Source organism: Halichoerus grypus, chromosome 14 (assembly GCF_964656455.1).
Source record: "Halichoerus grypus chromosome 14, mHalGry1.hap1.1, whole genome shotgun sequence".
Lineage (NCBI taxonomy): Eukaryota > Metazoa > Chordata > Mammalia > Carnivora > Phocidae > Halichoerus > Halichoerus grypus.
The window spans coordinates 47,447,530-47,465,537 of NC_135725.1; the positions used below are offsets into that span (position 1 = coordinate 47,447,530).

At 43.5% G+C, this 18,008-nt stretch overlaps 3 protein-coding genes across 3 annotated transcripts; all 3 read left to right on the forward strand.

The window, feature by feature from the left end:
- The first annotated feature begins 372 nt into the window (after nucleotides 1-372).
- On the forward strand, nucleotides 373-936 carry LOC144380124 (interferon alpha-1/2-like). The gene has a single exon (XM_078062178.1). The coding sequence runs from the start codon at nucleotides 373-375 to the stop codon at nucleotides 934-936; it is 564 nt and encodes a 187-aa protein (XP_077918304.1).
- Nucleotides 937-9,725: 8,789 nt separating this feature from the next.
- LOC118529712 (interferon alpha-1/2-like) lies at nucleotides 9,726-10,289 on the forward strand. The gene has a single exon (XM_036082654.2). The coding sequence runs from the start codon at nucleotides 9,726-9,728 to the stop codon at nucleotides 10,287-10,289; it is 564 nt and encodes a 187-aa protein (XP_035938547.2).
- A 5,128-nt stretch (nucleotides 10,290-15,417) lies between these two features.
- Nucleotides 15,418-15,981, forward strand: LOC118529711 (interferon alpha-1/2-like). The gene has a single exon (XM_036082653.2). The coding sequence runs from the start codon at nucleotides 15,418-15,420 to the stop codon at nucleotides 15,979-15,981; it is 564 nt and encodes a 187-aa protein (XP_035938546.1).
- Nucleotides 15,982-18,008: the final 2,027 nt, after the last annotated feature.

Genomic DNA, 18,008 nt, shown 5'->3' on the forward strand with positions numbered 1-18,008 from the left:
AATAAATAGAGTAAAATGGATAATTTCTTTTTATCTATAAAGTAGGGCTATACATACACAACTATATAGACTGCAGATTTGTGTTAGTGAGCTTTCTTGGAAGTTTCAATTACATAAACATTCAAAACACTGTAAACGGAGGGGTCAATAAGAAAAAGAAACAGTTGAGAAACCCATGCTCCAAACCCAAGTAGAAAGTGCATAACGGAAAGCAAAAAGAGAAGTAGAAAGTAAGGGAAACGTTCAGAAATTGAAAACTCCCATGTCCCCTACTTAAGCCACACACACAAGGGAAGATGTTCATAGAACCTAGAGCCACGGTTCCCAGACTTGCCCACCCCAGCCAGGCCAGCAGCATCTGCAGGTTCTCCAATGGCCCTGCCCTTTTCCTTCTTGGTGGCCCTGGTGGTGCTCAGCTGCAGCTCCCTCTGCTCTCTGGGATGTGACCTGCCTCAGAACCATGGCCTGTTTGCCTGGAGGGCCTTGACGCTCCTGGGACAAATGAAGAGAATGTCTGCTAGCTCTTGTGACAAGTACACAAGTGACTTTGCCTTCCCCAAGGAGGTGCTGGATGGCAAGCAGTTGCAGAAGGCTCAAGCCCTCTCTGTCGTCCATGTGATGAACCGGAAGATCTTCCACCTCTTCTGCACAGAGGCCTCATCTGCTGCTTGGAACGAGACCCTCCTAGAGGAATTCTGCTCCGGACTTTCTGAGCAGCTGACCGACCTGGAAGCCTGTCCCACGCAGGAGGCTGGAGTGGCAGAGACTCCCCTCATAAAGGTGGACTCCATCCTGAGGAACTACTTCCATAGAATCTCCCTCTATCTGCAAGAGAAGCAATACAGCCCTTGTGCCTGGGAGATTGTCAGAGCAGAAATCACGAGCTCCTTGTTTTCATCAACAATCTTGCAAGAAAGATTAAGGAGCAAGAAGTGAGACCCGGTTCACCATGGAAATGATTCCCTCTGACTAATAATATCACACTTTCCTTTGTTCTTCCATGTCAAAGACTCTCATTTCTCCTGTTATGGTGACATCAACATATACATTTCTTAAAGGTTTTCAGAAGTATTAAGCGACATGTCAACTCTACAAGCAGTCGTCAATTACAGTTGACCATGCTCATGTCTATTTATCTATTTAAATATTTATTTATGTAAATGTCTATAAGATTTATATTTTTCATATATTATATGCAGCTGTACATGTCATTAATATAATAAAATGTACTCTTGATATTTAATTGGTTTATCTTTTTTTTTTTTTATTGAACTTTCACTACGGGAAATGTTCAAAGAGTAACACCACGTCTAATTGCAGCTTGGTTGAAAAATGTAGGGCAGTGGGCCACCTAGGCGGCTTAGTTGGCTGAGCGACTGCGTTCGGCTCAGGTCATGACCCTGCAGTCCCAGGATTGAGTCCTGAGTCAGGATCCCTGCTCGGCGAGGAATCTGCTACTCCCTTTAACCCTTCCCCCCTCTCATGCTCTCTCTCTCTGTCAAGTAAATAAATAAAATCTTAAAAAAAAGAAAATGGTCAGCAGAATGCATTTACCCATCAGATTACGAACATCTGAAGCAACAACTGAGTTCCTCTAAGACAAGTTGTACATTGCCCTTAGGCTATAGGACATGTCAAATACAGGTCCTGATGTCTACATCTTTGGTTGTTGTAGGGATAGAAATCTAAAAACAATCCTCAGACTTAGTGTTATAATGAAGAAGGGAAGGAAGTGAATTCTCTCACCTGATGCTGGAATGGAGAAAGTCAGGAAGTACACATAAAAGCTGGGGACCCCTCGACTGGTGACTGGTAGACATGGAGGCACAAATGTCCAGTGTCAGGGGAGAGGTGATCTTGCGTTTGAGAAGAAAACACCATGGCTGAGGTCAATATCTACAGGGAATGCCAGAAACAGATGTGTTCATGCGGGGAGACCGTGTAGTGTGAGAAACAGACATAAACTTGCTCCTGAGGCTCTCCAACCATTGAAGGGATGGGAGAGAAGAGCCACAAGGAGACAGTGGACTCATGGCCACACAGTACATGGATAATAAGAGAGGATGCCGATGAGTATATTTCAGGACATAAATGTGCTTCGAAGACCATCAGTGGATTCCTGGAAGATGTGGATTGAAACTGCCTGGCGTGTCAGAAAACTAGATGCCTTTGCTAACCTCATGAGTGTCGGCTGGGTGGAATCATAAGCAGAGACCACACTGGAGCCGATGGGAGCATAAATAAGAGAAGTCAGTGTGTCTGAAGTGGAGAAGAATATAGCGTGGCATCTGGGAATAATGGGGTTCGTTTTTCTGTGCATAGTTTGCCCTTTTATGCTGTATGTTTCTTCCAGAGTGATTTCATGGAATTGATGTTCTGGCAAATCTTATTAATGGGTTTAATACTGTATTATTTTGAATCATGACTTAATTACTGACAATGGTTTATCCTGTCTTGGTTCTTACTACCTTGTATATCAGCGAGCTGCTCAGCTTCAAAAATTCACTACTCAAGAATAGATAACTCATTCAATCCTTCATCAAATTGTCTATTACTACTGATAAAAGAATATTTCCTGGAATGACTGGCTTTATTAATTAGGTTCCTTAACTCCTCATTGTGACCCTGTTTACTACAGCAGCAGTATACCCCATTTCTTTTTCTCCAGTGTTTGATATGATTCACAATTATAACAGAATATTGTGAAGATTAACAGAACTCATGCACTTAAAGGCACCCAGGATTGTATTTTTCATAAAGGAACGACTTAAATATGGTACATATCCTCTTGTTTTAATTCTGACAGCTACATATGAGAATACTGTTTGTGTCTTTCTACAAAATTCTTGGGAACAGTGTGTCCTATGCTTCAGTAACTGACTTCCAAAGGGGGCAGCCTCCAAAACCGGAATTCTATCGCGAATTCTAGAGAAGGCTGACCAATTCATTCCCCATTGCAAAGAAGGGTTTTTATTTATATTCAGTGATGAAAGGGTGGCTTGTATGAATATCTGAGAGTTGAGAATAAATATCTAGGTGGAAGTGCAGAAGAACATGCTATTTCTTTAACCTTCTAGCACCTGCCCCTGTCCTGCTCTTCCATACTCTAGGACACGTTGCCCTCCTGTTTCCTTCCTCTCTAAGGCAGAAGTCCTGACAGTATCCTTGGCATTCACTCTCTTGACCTCTCAGCCGGTTGACGCAACAGCTTTCTTTTTTTTAATTTTGTTTTATTATGTATTTTAATCACCATACATTCCATCATTTGTTTTTGATGTAGTATTCCATGATTCATTGTTTGCGGATAACACCCAGTGCTCCATTCAATACATGCCCTCTTTAATACCCATCACCAGGCTAACCCATCCCCCCACTCCCCTCCCCTTTAGAACCCTCAGTTTGTTTCTTAGAGTCCAAAGTCTCTCACGGTTCGTCTCTGCATCTGATTTCCCACCCTTCATTTTTCCCTTCCTACTATCTTCTTCTCCTTTTTTTTTTTTTTAACATATAATGTATTATTTGTTTCAGAGGTACAGGTCTGTGATTCAACAGTCTTACACAATTCACAGCACTCACCATAGCACATACCCTCCCCAATATCTATCACCCAGCCACCCATCCCTCCCACTCCCCCACTCCAGCAACCCTCAATTTGTGTCCTGAGATTAAGAATTCCTCATATCAAGGGGAACCCTCCTACACTGTTGGTGGGAATGCAAGCTGGTGCAGCCACTCTGGAAAACAGTATGGAGGTTCCTCAAAAAGTTGAAAATAGAACTACCATATGATCCAGCAATTGCCCTCCTGGGTATTTACCCCAAAGATACAAAAGTAGGGACCCGAAAGGGTACGTGCACCCCGATGTTTATAGCAGCAATGTCCACAATAGCCAAACTGTGGAAAGAGCCAAGATGTCCATCAACAGATGAATGGATAAAGAAGAAGTGGTATATATATACAATGGAATATTATGCAGCCATCAAAAGGAATGAGATCTTGCCATTTGCAACGACGTGGATGGAACTTGAGGGTATTATGCTGAGCGAAATAAGTCAAACAGAGAAAGACATGTATCATATGACCTCACTGATATGAGGAATTCTTAATCTCAGGAAACAAACTGAGGGTTGCTGGAGTGGTGGGGGGTGGGAGGGATGGGGTGACTGGGTGATGGACACTGGGGAGGGTATGTGCTCTGGTAAGCGCTGTGAATTGTGCAAGACTGTTGAATCTCAGATCTGTACCTCTGAAACAAATAATGCAATATATGTTAAGAAAGAAAAAAAAAAGAAGAAGAATGTAGCAGGAGGGGAAGAATGAAGGGGGGGAAATCGGACGGGGAGAAGAACCATGAGAGACGATGGACTCTGAAAAACAAACTGAGGGTTCTAGAGGGGAGGGGGGTGGGAGGATGGGTTAGCCTGGTGATGGGTATTGAGGAGGGCACGTTCTGCATGGAGCACTGGGTGTTATGCACAAACAATGAATCATGGAACACTATATCTAAAACTAATGATGTAATGTATGGGGATTAACATAATAATAAAAAATTAAAAAAAAAAAGAATTCCTCATATCAGTGAGATCATATGATACGTCTTTCTCTGATTGACTTATTTCGCTTATCATAATACCATCTAGTTCCTTCCATGTCGTTGCCAATGGCAAGATTTAGGTGTTGGTTTTTTTTTTTTTTTGATGTCTGAATAATTTTCCATTATATATATATACCACATCTTCTTTATCCATTCATCTGTTGATGGACATCTTGGCTCTTTCCATAGTTTGGCTATTGTGGACATTGCTGCTATAAACATTGGGGTGCACCTACCCCTTCGGATCCCTACATTTGTATCTTTGGGGTAAATACCCAGTAGTGCAATTGCTGGGTCGTAAGGTAGCTCTATTTTCAACTTTTTGAGGAACCTACATACTGTTTTCCAGAGTGGCTGTACCAGCTTGCATTCCCACCAACAGTGTAGGAGGGTTCCCCTTTCTCCGCATCCTCGCCAACGTCTGTCGTTTCCTCACACAACAGCTTTCTGTTCTGTTGTGGTCTCAGATTAAAGGTTTCCTTACAGAACAGCACATCGCAAGTAGAAAGCAAAACTGAAATGAAATCTCTAGGTTTTGCAGAAAAACCTGCAAGAGAGGTTTGTTCTGATTTCCATCCAATGTGATATAATAGTAGCTGTGGCTAAAAGGAAACAGAAAGCAGGATCAGGTTGAAGGGTGGACTAATGAAGCTCCTCTACAGGAAGACCACCCCTTGGTGGCCACGTGTGACCAGGGCGGCGACCAAGATGGAGGCCAGGCTTGGGATAGCTGCAGAAATGGGACCTCTTCCTGAGGATGTCCCTTCAAGCTACAAAAAGGCTACTTGTTGACAACCAGAGATTCTAATGCTGTCATAAATCTGTTTCCTTACTCTGTCTATGATAAAGAGTAAGTCTTGTCCTGAAAATCCCTACAGCCACCTTCAGTTTTGATCCCAGTATTATGGATTATTAAATATTGGAAAGTGTTGGAGAACCAATTGGCAGGGACAGGGGCAAGGGTGAGGGGAGTGAGCACCACCATCAACTTTCCATCCGCAGGTGCACTGGTCAACCTGTCAGGGGATGTGGGGGAGACAGGCCTCGCGGCCAGGTGCCCACTGATGGGCTGCGAGAGATCACCGTGCAGTTTACCGGTCACAAGCAGCCAAGGCTTGGCAGCTTCAGGACAAAGGAACATACGCGGCCTGCCTCCACCCTGCCTGCCAGCTGACTCGTGCGCTGCGGAGCTGAAGGTCCCCCGGACATCCAGTCCTGCACAGAAATACACTAAATACTGGGAACCCTGCCCACACGTCTACACCCAAGAAATCCAGGAGCTCAGCCGTGTCTGTGCCTGAGGTCTCCTTTGCTCTGATTAAACTAGGTGCAGGATGCTCCTTCGCTCAAAAAACCACAGCATGGAAACATGAAAGTGTGGAAGGTCAGTAGCAACTTTGGAACCTGTGCGGAGAAGAGAAATGTGGAAATTTCCACTGGATCAGTGACTTGTCCTCAGGAAGTGGAACAGTAGGAATGGGCAGCATCGAGTCAACTGTCTCTCCATATCCTTCCCGAGACTGAGATGATTCAAGTGGACTCTGCGAGCACAGCGTTCTCCTACGCAGACGTGGCCCACAGCAGTGCCCCCAGCACGGGTGACACTGACGCGACAGCAGCCTGCAGGGTATTGCAAGGAGGAGGGTTACTCCAGTACCAGCTGCAAGTTCTCTTTCATTGGCAGAAAAGTCTCCTGCCTTATGAATATTTAAAAGGGAGTCTGTCAACTTTTCTGAGAACTTCAAGTCCATCAGTTCAGTTGACTCACACCACACCCCCTGTTGCCATCCACAACCACAGCACTTTACATTTGAAGTGGAATCTGGACTCCTTGATCCCTCACCCTCCCCTCCTGACTGATTTCATGCCATGGCCTCTCCTGGTTCTTAAATCCTCTCTCCATTTCTATCCTTCACCCCTTTCAACCAGTGCTTCCGGACAAGCCAGTATCTCACAACTGCTCATGTTCGACCTTGGATCTTTGGTAGCTTCAGAATAATTCATCCCTGCGCGTTTTTATTTCTCTCCAAACAGTTGTATAAATAAGTGGAATCCAAATGGGGATATTGAGAGGATTGAGTTAATGATTTCAAGGATCTCCGAAGAGTTAGCCTGAATTCAGCTTTGTGTGTTATCATCATGAAACATCATCATCATTATTCTTATCCAGATGAAGAGCAGAATCTTTTAGGATCATCCAGTTCCCTCTGTCTTAATATTGGATTTCTCAAGGCAATCTTTTCCTGGCCTGAGTGGATTTATCAACTAGGTAGAGCGCTCAGGCAGGGCGAGTATCCCCTCTCCTTCCTCAGAGGGTGAGCAGCTGGGGTCTGGTACCATTCTCTTGTGAGCTGGTTGGTGTGACTCCTCTCATCTTTCTTCAGAGCTGAGCATATGTGGATTGAATGAAAGAAAAATCAGGTGGCTGGTCTTGCAAAGCTGAGGGCTGCTTGGGACCCCGGAGGTGGTCTTGTGTGATCCTCTGGCCGAGTCAGCCATGTCCTGACTTGGGGTAATTCAGTACAGCCTTCATTCCCCCCTCTGCCAGAGCTGCTGGTGCCCAGTGTTGCTGCATTGAATTTTGCTGACGTACACTCTGTCATTTTTCTCAGCAGAGGCCAGTGTTTCACATTCTGACATTCAGATGTAACATTTGTCTTCCCCCCACCCCACCCGCCCCATACACCACTGTCATGTTTTGCTTTCTAGGAAAGTTGAAATGAGAAACAGAGAACTGATGTCTTGAAAATGGTAGAGAAAACCGGTGCAGCCCCTTGACCTTTCTTTTACTTCTCTTTGTATGATCCTCACGATGATGTAGAACATGATGTAGGAGCAGCAAGTCGGAGTGTGTCCAGTAACGCACTGTGGGAAATGAAGTTATTCAAATTCTTTTTGTTGTTGTTATTTAAACTGAAAATGCAATATCATGAATAAGGAAAGGCAAGAAGGCTGTTTCTCCCTGACATCATAGCCTGGGCCTCACCCCCCTGCATTCTGAGCACCAGGCAGATGACCAGACTAAGATGGCCAATAGAAACACGCAGACTGAATGAACTACTGAAAGTCATTACGTTCTGTGCTGGATGTTTCTCCTGAGAGACACAATCAGTGAATCCCCCGTGCCCAGTCCAGAAATTTTGAGGCAAAGAAGTGTGCCGTAGTTTAGGTAAAATTAGCACACTAGGGGAGCCTGAGTGGCTCAGTCCATTGAGGATCTGATTCTTACTCTCCCCTCAGGTCTTGATCTCACACTGTGAGTTCAGGCCCCATGTTGGGCTCTACCCTGTGTGTGGAGCCTACTTAAAAAAAATTTCAAAACTGAAAAGTAAGGACTGTGGTGGCAAAATTAATGTATTCCCTTACTCAAGGTAAAATGATTACAGTAGGCTCTTTCGTCTACTTGGAGAAAACAAACGTTCACCCTCAGTATCTGAGGGCTGTTGACACTTTTGATACCTGGTCAGGAGAGGAAGAGGTCAGCACCGAGTGCTAGGGTCCCCAGCCCAAAACTCCAGGGGCAAGGGCAAGGATCTAGGGCCAGTCATTGCTTTGCTGACAAGGAAACCAGCCCCTGCACAGTAGGGGCATCTAAAGTCCTCAGGACATGCTGAGCCTGCCCTCAGGGAGTGAGTCCAGGAGAGCTTGGGTGGAGGACACTCAGTCACTCCAGAGGAAAAATGTTAGTAGAGGTGATAACTACCTTGTCAGGGAGGTGTGGCTGGGAAAATCCATTCATCAGGAATTAGAACCTTCACACCTCCACATCCAGACAAGAACCAGGCTTCCTATTGGGGACACTGGCACAGTCTTGAAGCGGTCTAACAAAACCTTAGTATTTATTGTCTCTCATTGGGTTTTCTTCGGTATGACACAAGAAACAATGACATAGAGGGGCGCCTGGGTGGCTCAGTTGGTTAAGCGACTGCCTTCGGCTCGGGTCATGATCCTGGAGTCCCTGGATCGAGTCCCGCATCGGGCTCCCTGCTCGGCGGGGAGTCTGCTTCGTCCTCTGACCCTATCCCCTCTCATGTGTTCTCTCTCTCTCATTCTCTCTCTCTCAAATAAATAAATAAAATCTTTAAAAAAAAAAAAAAAAAAAAAAAGAAACAATGACATAGAATTCTTGGAAGATACCCAAACGGTCTGCAAGATGAGGACGACAAACCTAGGGATAAGAGGAATAATTTAGGATTGGAGGATTTTCTCTCCATTATTTCCTACATCTCAAAGTCTGACCTGGAGAGGGGATCTGTGCTTACTTGTGAGCTGCCATCCGATGTCTTGTGGATGTTGGTTGTCTGAGCCTTGATGTGATGCAGGCTTTGCAATAAAATACAAAGAGATGATGTTTTATGAGTTAGTTTTACAACACTTATTCAACATATCAGTAATTACCTAGTGCTAAACAGAAAACAAATTATGACAATGCCTTCAAGAGTATGTAGTAGCAGGTGAAGTTAAAAATGATTTTGTCATATGAGGCAACATTAAAGTTCAGTACACTAAAAACAGATGTTAATAATAATTTAATTTTTCACTTGCTTTAAGCAATTTGGAATGATTTTTCCTGTTTAAGTACACCAAAATCTTTATGTCTTTTTAGAAATTGTTAATTTGCATATGTATTTATATATTACAATTTCTATATGTAAGTAAATTACAGTCACTCATCTAATTTACTTATATACTCAAGCATCAATAGCTTTAAAATTTTATTTTTAGCTTAAAAGTCTTAGTCATTCTTAAACCTGAAGTGGATAAACTTTATACTTTCTTTTTTACCTATAAGCACAGATATAAATACAATATGTAACTATATATACTGTGTATCCATGCTATTAAGTTTTCTTGGAAGGTCGAATTAAAAACATTGACAAAGACTCTGGAGGCAAGAGATAATATTGGAAAAAATAACAAATGGTTGAGATCGCATGCTCTAAATCCAAAGATAAAGTGCAGAAAGGAAAGCAAAAAGAGAAGTAGAAAGTAAGGGAAACGTTCAGAAATTGAAAACTCCCATGTTCCCTACTTAAGCCACACACACAAGGGAAGATGTTCAGAGAACCTAGAGCCACGGTTCCCAGACTTGCCCACCCCGGCCAGGCCAGCAGCATCTGCAGGATCCCCAATGGCCCTGCCCTTTTCCTTCTTGGTGGCCCTGGTGGTGCTCAGCTGCAGCTCCCTCTGCTCTCTGGGATGTGACCTGCCACAGAACCATGGCCTGTTCGCCTGGAGGGCCTTGACAGTCCTGGGACAATTGAAGAGAATGTCTGCTAGCTCTTGTGAAAGGTACACAAGTGTCTTTGCCTTCCCCCAGGAGGTGCTTGATGGCAAGCAGTTGCAGAAGGCTCAAGCCCTCTCTGTCGTCCATGTGATGAACCAGAAGATCTTCCACCTCTTCTGCACAGAGGCCTCATTTGCTGCTTGGAACGAGACCCTCCTAGAGGAATTCTGCTCCGGGCTTTCTGAGCAGCTGACCGACCTGGAAGCCTGTCCCATGCAGGAGGCGGAGGGGGCAGAGACTCCCCTCATGAAGGTGGACTCCATCTTGAGGAACTACTTCCAAAGAATCTCCTCCTATCTGCAAGAGAAGCAATACAGCCCTTGTGCCTGGGAGATTGTCAGAGCGGAAATCATGAAACCCTTGTATTCATCAACAACCTTGCAAAAAAGATTAAGGAGCAAGAAGTGAGACCCAGTTCAACGTGGAAATGATTCCCTCTGACTACTAATATCACACTTTCCCTTGTTCTGCCATGTCAAAGACTCTCATCTGCTATTAAGGTGAAATGAACAACATCAATTTGTCACATGTTCTCAGGAGTATTAAGCAACATCAAGTCAACTCTACAAACACCGTCGCTTTCAGATGACCATGCTGATATACTTATTTAACTATATATGTATTTCATTATTTATAAGATTTAAATTATTTTTTATTATATAATATTAGGTGTACCTTCACTTTGTGGTTAATAGAAATAAATGTGCTTTACATTTATTAAATTTTTTATTTTTTTGTTCATTAAATGTTTCTATAGAAAAATTGTTGTATTTGTTTCTTATATAGAGGAAACAAGTCTAATTATAACCTGATGAAAGATGCATTGTAGAACTCAGTGACACATTATTCCGTGATTCACATTAGAAATAATACCATAGACTTCCTTGAAGACAGTTTGTATGTTGTCATCAGGATAAAGGCAGACATAACAAATCAATGCCCTGTCTATATCTTGAGGTTTGTAGAAAAACCAACCTCCAAACGATAATCATAGGGAAGTAATACCAGTTAAGTTAAAGGGTAGAATGAGAAGAAGGGAAAATATGAATTCTAGAAGCAGACGAGGAAACACACACGTCAGGGCATAGAATCAAAAGCGCTAGATAGCTTCCACAGTAGACTGGTAGACATCCAAGTGTGACAATTCTTTATAAATGGATCCTTGAGACTGCCATTTACAAGCCATTCCATTCATTTAAGGCCCAGCAAGGGAAGTGGTCCCGAGGGCAGAGAGTGTAGAATAAGAAAAGGACTTAAAAGTGATGCCTCAAAGGTCCAGTGGTAAAGATATAAAAGAGCCACACTACAAACAAAGGAGGAATGGCCCTAAGGCAGTAGGGTAAGAGCGAATATTGGTTAAGAGAGTATTTCAAAGCCAAAAAAGGCTTCAAGGAATTGCATCATAGCAAAAGGTGAATGGAAAGTGCCCCAAGGCTGGAAGTGGAGGGGGTGTGACCCAGGGGCAAGCTGGTTTGACTGAAATAATCACCAAAAACCATACTGGCCGAGGAGGAAAGGTGAGGAACAGAAGGGAAGCTAGTGAGTATAGATAGGAAATAGTTTTGAGAGATTTACCTTTTTTGGGCAAAATAAACTTTGATGAAAAAATGAAAAAATAATTGATATGAATGATGTATTCTAATCTCTTCTAATGTATGAAAAGCAAATATAAAAAAGCAAACAAAAATTAAAGACATGCAAGTGTACAGGAACATTCTGCAAATGAAAACTACCCTGTTCTATTTAAGAGTCACGAGTAGAAAGAACAGGAGAGGATCTGGAGGCACGGCGGCCCCCACTCGTCCCCCAGGCCACCAGAAGCCCTCAGGTGCTGTGCCCAGCCCCTCTGTGGGGCTCCGGCTGGTTCCCTGTGGCAGCCTCTCAACTCTGGGCTGTGACCTGCCTCCAGGCCCGGGTGGCTACACAGGAGGACTTGTTGCTTCTGACACAGAGGAGGAGGGTCTGTCCCTTCCCCTGACTGAGGGACATCTCCTCTGGGACATGGTGGGTCGCCTCCAGGTCCAGGAGGCCTGGGCCATCTCTGTCCTTCACGAGATGCTCCAGCAGACCTTCACCCTCTGAGTCAAAATCAGGAGACCCATCTCTTCATATTCAAATGAAGAAATAAGGCAAGGGAAAATAAAACAAAAAAGAAAGCAGGAAAGGGACTCGGAAATGATATTCTTGACCTACAACATTAAGTCACATGCCCATGTGTTCCGTCTTTCCAAGGACGCTTCTTTCTGCTTCAGTCATAGAATGCATTGAGTTAAATTATTGAAAATTGTGGTTAAAATGTGTCTGTGAACCTGAGTATCTCTAAGGGCATCCCTCCATAGGTGAGGGCTATACTGAAGTTGTTCACGGGTTCGTGTATTACAGGATCCTTGGTTTCCTGTCCAACACTGAACCACTTGGAACTTTTTCCTGACCTCACAGCAGGAGCAACAACAGAAACAACCACAAAATGCAAGACAATTGAAAACAACAACTCTTCTTAGATCCATTCACAACTGAGGTCCCAGGGCCAGCCTCAGTACTGGTAACCAGAGAAAAAGGAGCGTGCAGACAATCACACCTTACCAGGAGCAGGGATTGGGAGGAACACGAGCTGTAATGGAAGCATTGCTTGAGGCTCTGTGTGCTTACACTGCAGAGTTACCAACTCCAGGGCTCCCTAGTTACTGGAGCCCACAGGTTTGTGAGTTTTACCTTCAGAATCCCCACTAGGCTCTCTCTGTGAAGATCAGAGGAAGATCTGCTGGCTTTTCCAACAGAGGGAGGGGGAAAGGAATCCTTCTAAAAGAGTCTGAGTCTACGTCTTCAGAGAAGTAGAGGTCAAGGGATTGTGTCACCACGATCTTGAAGGAGGGATGTCAAGAAGAGAGGAAAGCTGACTTCCCACTGGTAGATGCATATGTGAATCTGGAATCTCCAACATTTCACGTCCTGGAGACATTCAAAACCAGTGTTTGTTGCATATTTGGAAATCATGGTACAGTACTGAAAATCCTTCTGTTTGAATTGAGTGTGGAATGAGAAAATGCCCTAAAGCTTCGGAACACCTTTAACCCTTAAGGCTGAGAAAGAGAAGGGGAGCCTGCAAAGGGCACAGAGATGGGGCAGCCAGTGCAGGTGGGACACAACCAGGAAGAATGATCTCCAGAGAGTGTGGAAGAAGAGAAGTTTCAGAATTTCCCAAGATGAACCTTAGAGTGATTTATCACATGGAGTATAGGACTACCCACTGCTTCTAGCTTCTGCTTTTGATCTAGTTGTTTGATCCTGAGAAACTCACTTGAACTCTCTGAAATTCAGTTTTCCCAAATGTAAAGTGGGGTGGAAATATTCCTAGAGCTGTTGTAATAATGAAGTAGCACATTTAAATGTACCTAGTATCTTCCACTAGTGAGAGTTTAACAGACGGTGACTATTATTTTTTTCATAGACATCTCTAAGCGAAAGGTATCTTCTAGCCTTCTCTCTGTAACTGACTGTAAACTGCTGAACCTCTAAAACACCCAACTGGGAACAGGTGGCCCATGAATGGAATGTAATTATAGACACAATAATATCATATGTATCCATATACACTCTACTGACGTACACATACTCTAGACATTCTGTTACAGCACATTTCCCCTTCCTCCCTGCTTCTCCAGATCTGATCCTTTCACTCCCAAATCACAGTGTTTCCGTCTCGCCCAGGGTAGAAACCCCCAGTGAGCTCTACCCTCCTCCCTCCCTCCTCAGGAGCATTCCTGCCCATTCATACAGCTGCTTCCTTTTCCTTTGTGGTTTCTGTCTGGCCATTTTACTTCCTATTACAAGGCCACCAAGGAAGAGCAAATGTTGTTTGAAGTTTCTAAGTTTTTTTGAAACTCTCTTCCTTTCTCCTGGTGACTATTTCTGGACCCGAGGGAATGTCCCCGCTGCAGTGATGTAACAGTGGCTGTAGCAAAGGGGAAACAGGAGTGGAAGGTTGCTGTTCCGTGGCCCGTCACAATCTTTCTGGGGGGGAAGCTGCCAGCGAGTGGGCAAGGTGAGCTAGACAGTGACCAAGTCTGGAGACTGGGCTTGTCTTGCATGTAGAAGTCTGTCCCTGGTGGGAGAGTTTCCTCCGGGCCAAAAAAAGGCTCTTTCCAGGAATAAACTGACTCTGCAAGTGGAATAAGCCAATTTCCATGGCTTTTTATGAACTTATACACAAATATATATTTTAAAAAAATGAGCAGTTATGTTCACAGCCAAAGTGAGTAGAAGGTCCTGAGTTTTTTCCCAGCCTCCTTGCTCTGTAGCTCCACCACCTTTCCCATCACCAGCATCCCCGCACCAGACGGAACAGGTGTTACAGTTGCTTCTAACAATGTACCAAGTAGTTCTTAGGGTTGGGAACAAGTCTTCAACATTCCAAGGTGTGTGGTATGCCAAAGCTCAGCCTTGGAGCGGTCTCACAAAACCTTATCCTCAGTATTTATTGTCCGTCATTGGGTTTTCTTCGGTATCACACAAGAAGCATGGACATGGAATTTGTGGAAGATACACGAAATGTCTGCAAGATAGTGCCCCACCTAGGAATAACAGGAATGATCTGGGATTGGAGGACTTTCTCTCCATCATTTCCTGGATCTCAATGTCTTACCTGGAGAGGTGATCTTTGCTTACTTGTGAGCTGCCATTGGCTACCTGGTGGACATTGCTGATGTTTGAGCCTTGCTGTGAATCAGGCTCTGGAAATAAATACAAATAGATTATACTTTATGATTTAATTCTGAAAAACTTTTTCAACACATCAGTAATTCTATCTAGTGCTAAATAGAAAAAATATTTTGATAGTAACTTGATGAGTATCAAGCAGCAAGTGAAGTTAAAAATTATTTTCTCATTGAGGCCACCTAAATACAGTACACTAAAAACAAATGTCCTATAAATAATTTAATTTTTCATTGGCTGTTAGCAAATTGGAATGATTCTAAATATTTAACTATATTGAAATCATTTTTACGTCTTTGTAGAAATTCTTAATTTGCATACTTTTATATTTCCATTGAAATAAGTAAAAAATTAGAAGTCGCTAATGAAATTTAGTTATCCAGTGAAGAATCAAAGGTATAAAATTGAGCTTTCTGTTTGAAATTTTTAGTCATTCTCCACCCTGAATTAAATAAACAGAGTAAAATTGTCACTTTCTTTTTTATCTATAAAGCAGCGCTATACATCCATAACTATATAGACTGCAGATCTGTGTTAGTGAGTTTTCTTGGAAGTTTCAATTACATAAACATTCAAAACACTGTAAACGAAGGGGGCAATAAGAAAAAGAAACGGTTGAGAAACCCATGCTCCAAACCCAAGTAGAAAGTGCATAATGGAAAGCAAAAAGAGAAGTAGAAAGTAAGGGAAACGTTCAGAAATTGAAAACTCCCATGTCCCCTACTTAAGCCACACACACAAGGGAAGATGTTCAGAGAACCTAGAGCCACGGTTCCCAGACTTGCCCACCCCAGCCAGGCCAGCAGCATCTGCAGGATCCCCAATGGCCCTGCCCTTTTCCTTCTTGGTGGCCCTGGTGGTGCTCAGCTGCAACTCCCTCTGCTCTCTGGGATGTGACCTGCCTCAGAACCATGGCCTGTTCGCCTGGAGGGCCTTGACGCTCCTGGGACAAATGAGGAGAATGTCTGCTAGCTCTTGTGACAAGTACACAAGTGACTTTGCCTTCCCCCAGGAGGTGCTGGATGGCAAGCAGTTGCAGAAGGCTCAAGCCCTCTCTGTCGTCCATGTGATGAACCAGAAGATCTTCCACCTCTTCTGCATAGAGGCCTCATCTGCTGCTTGGAACGAGATCCTCCTAGAGGAATTCTGCTCCGGACTTTCTGAGCAGCTCACCGACCTGGAAGCCTGTCCCACGCAGGAGGCTGGGGTGGCAGAGACTCCCCTCATGAAGGTGGACTCCATCCTGAGGAACTACTTCCAAAGAATCTCCCACTATCTGCAAGAGAAGCAGTACAGCCCTTGTGCCTGGGAGATTGTCAGAGCAGAAATCACGAGCTCCTTGTTTTCATCAACGATGTTGCAAGAAAGATTAAGGAGCAAGAAGTGAGACCCGGTTCACCATGGAAATGATTCCCTCTGACTAATTATATCACACTTTCCCTTGTTCTTCCGTGTCAAAGACTCTCATTGCTGCTGTTATGGTGACATCAACAGAATCCATTTCTTAAAGGTTTTCAGAAGTATTAAGCGACATGTCAACTCTACAAGCAGTCGTCGCTTACAGTTGACCATGCTCATGTCTATTTATCTATTTAAATATTTATTTATGGAAATATTTATAAGATTTGTATTTCATATATTATTATGTGCACCTGTATGTGTCAGCAATATAATAAAATGTATTCTTGATATTTAATCAGTTTACCATTTTTTTTTTTTATTGAACTTTCACTACTGGAAGTGTTCAAAGAGTCTAATTGCAGCTTGGTTGAAAAATGTTCGGCAGATCGGCTCCACAGTGGCTCTGTTGGTTGACTGACTGCCTTTGGCTCAGGTCATGATCCGGGAGTCCCAAGATCGAGTCCCGAGTCAGGATCCCTCCTCTGTGGGCAGTCTGCTACTCCCTCTAACCCTCTCTTGTCTCATGCTCTCTCTCTCAAGTAAATAAATAAAATCTATTAAAAAAAAGAAAGAAAGAAAATGGTCAGCAGAATGCATTTATCCATCAGATTATGTACATCTGAAGCAACAACTGACTTTCACTTAGACAACTTGTACGTTGCACTTGGGCTATAAGACATGACAAATACAGGTCTCGATGTCTACATGTTTGGTTGTTGTTGGGATAGGAATCTAAAAACAATCCTCAGACTTAGTGTTATAATGAAGAAGGGAAGGAAGTGAATTCTCTGACCTGATGCTGGAATGGAGAAGGTCAGGAAGTACACATAAAAGCTGGGGACCCCTCGACTGGTGACTGGTAGACATGGAGGCACAAATGTCCAGTGTCAGGGGAGAGGTGATTTTGCACTTGACAAGAAATGCCATGGCTGAGGTCCGTATCTACAGGGAATGCCAGAAACAGAGGTGTTCATGCGGGGAGACCGTGTAGTGTGAGAAACAGACATAAACTTGATACTGAGGCTCTCCAACCATTGAAGGGAGGGGAGAGAAGAGCCACAAGGAGACAGTGGACTCATGGCCACACAGTACATGGATAATAAGAGAGGATGCCGATGAGTATATTTCAGGACATAAATGTGCTTTGAAGACCATCAGTGGATTCCTGGAAGATGTGGATTGAAACTCCCTGGTGTGTCAGAAAACTAGATGCCTTTGCTGACCTCATGAGAGTCGGTTGGGTGGAATCATAAGCAGAGACCACACTGGAGCCGATGGGAGCATAAATAAGAGAAGTCAGTGCGTCTGAAGTGGAGAAGAATATAGCATGGCATCTGGGTATAATGGGGTTCGTTTTTCTGTGCATAGTTTGTCCTTTCATGCCGTATGTTTCTTCTGGAGTGATTTTATGGAATTGATGTTTTGGCAAATCTTATTAATGGGTTTAATACTGTATTATTTTGAATCATGACTTAATTACTGACAATGGTTTATCCTGTCTTTTTTTTTTTTTTAAGATTTTATTTATTTGACAGAGAGAGAGATATAGCGAGCGCAGGAACACAAGCAGGGGGAGTGAGAGAGGGAGAAGCAGGCTTCCTGCCGAGCGGGGAGCCCGATGTGGGACTCGATCCCAGGACCCTGGGTTCATGACCTGAGCTGAAGGCAGACGCTTAACGACCGAGCCACCCAGGTGCCCATCCTGTCTTGGTTCTTACTACCTTGTATATCAGCGAGCTGCTCAGCTTCAAAAATTCACTACTCAAGAATAGATAACTCATTCAATCCTTCATCAAATTATTTGTTACTACTGATAAAAGAATGTTTCCTGGAATGACTGGCTTTATTAATTAGGTTCCTTAACTCTTCATTGTGACCCTGTTTCCTACAGCAGCAGTATACCCCATTTCTTTTTCTCCAGTGTTTGATATGATTCACAATTGTAACAGAATATTGTGAAGATTAACAGAACTCATGCACTTAAAGGCACTCAGCATTGTATTTTCCATAAAG

Coding starts and splice junctions, on each gene's coding strand:
- LOC144380124 (XM_078062178.1), top strand. CDS start 373: ATGGCCCTGCCCTTTTCCTTCTTGGTGGCCCTGGTGGTGCTCAGCTGC.
- LOC118529712 (XM_036082654.2), top strand. CDS start 9,726: ATGGCCCTGCCCTTTTCCTTCTTGGTGGCCCTGGTGGTGCTCAGCTGC.
- LOC118529711 (XM_036082653.2), top strand. CDS start 15,418: ATGGCCCTGCCCTTTTCCTTCTTGGTGGCCCTGGTGGTGCTCAGCTGC.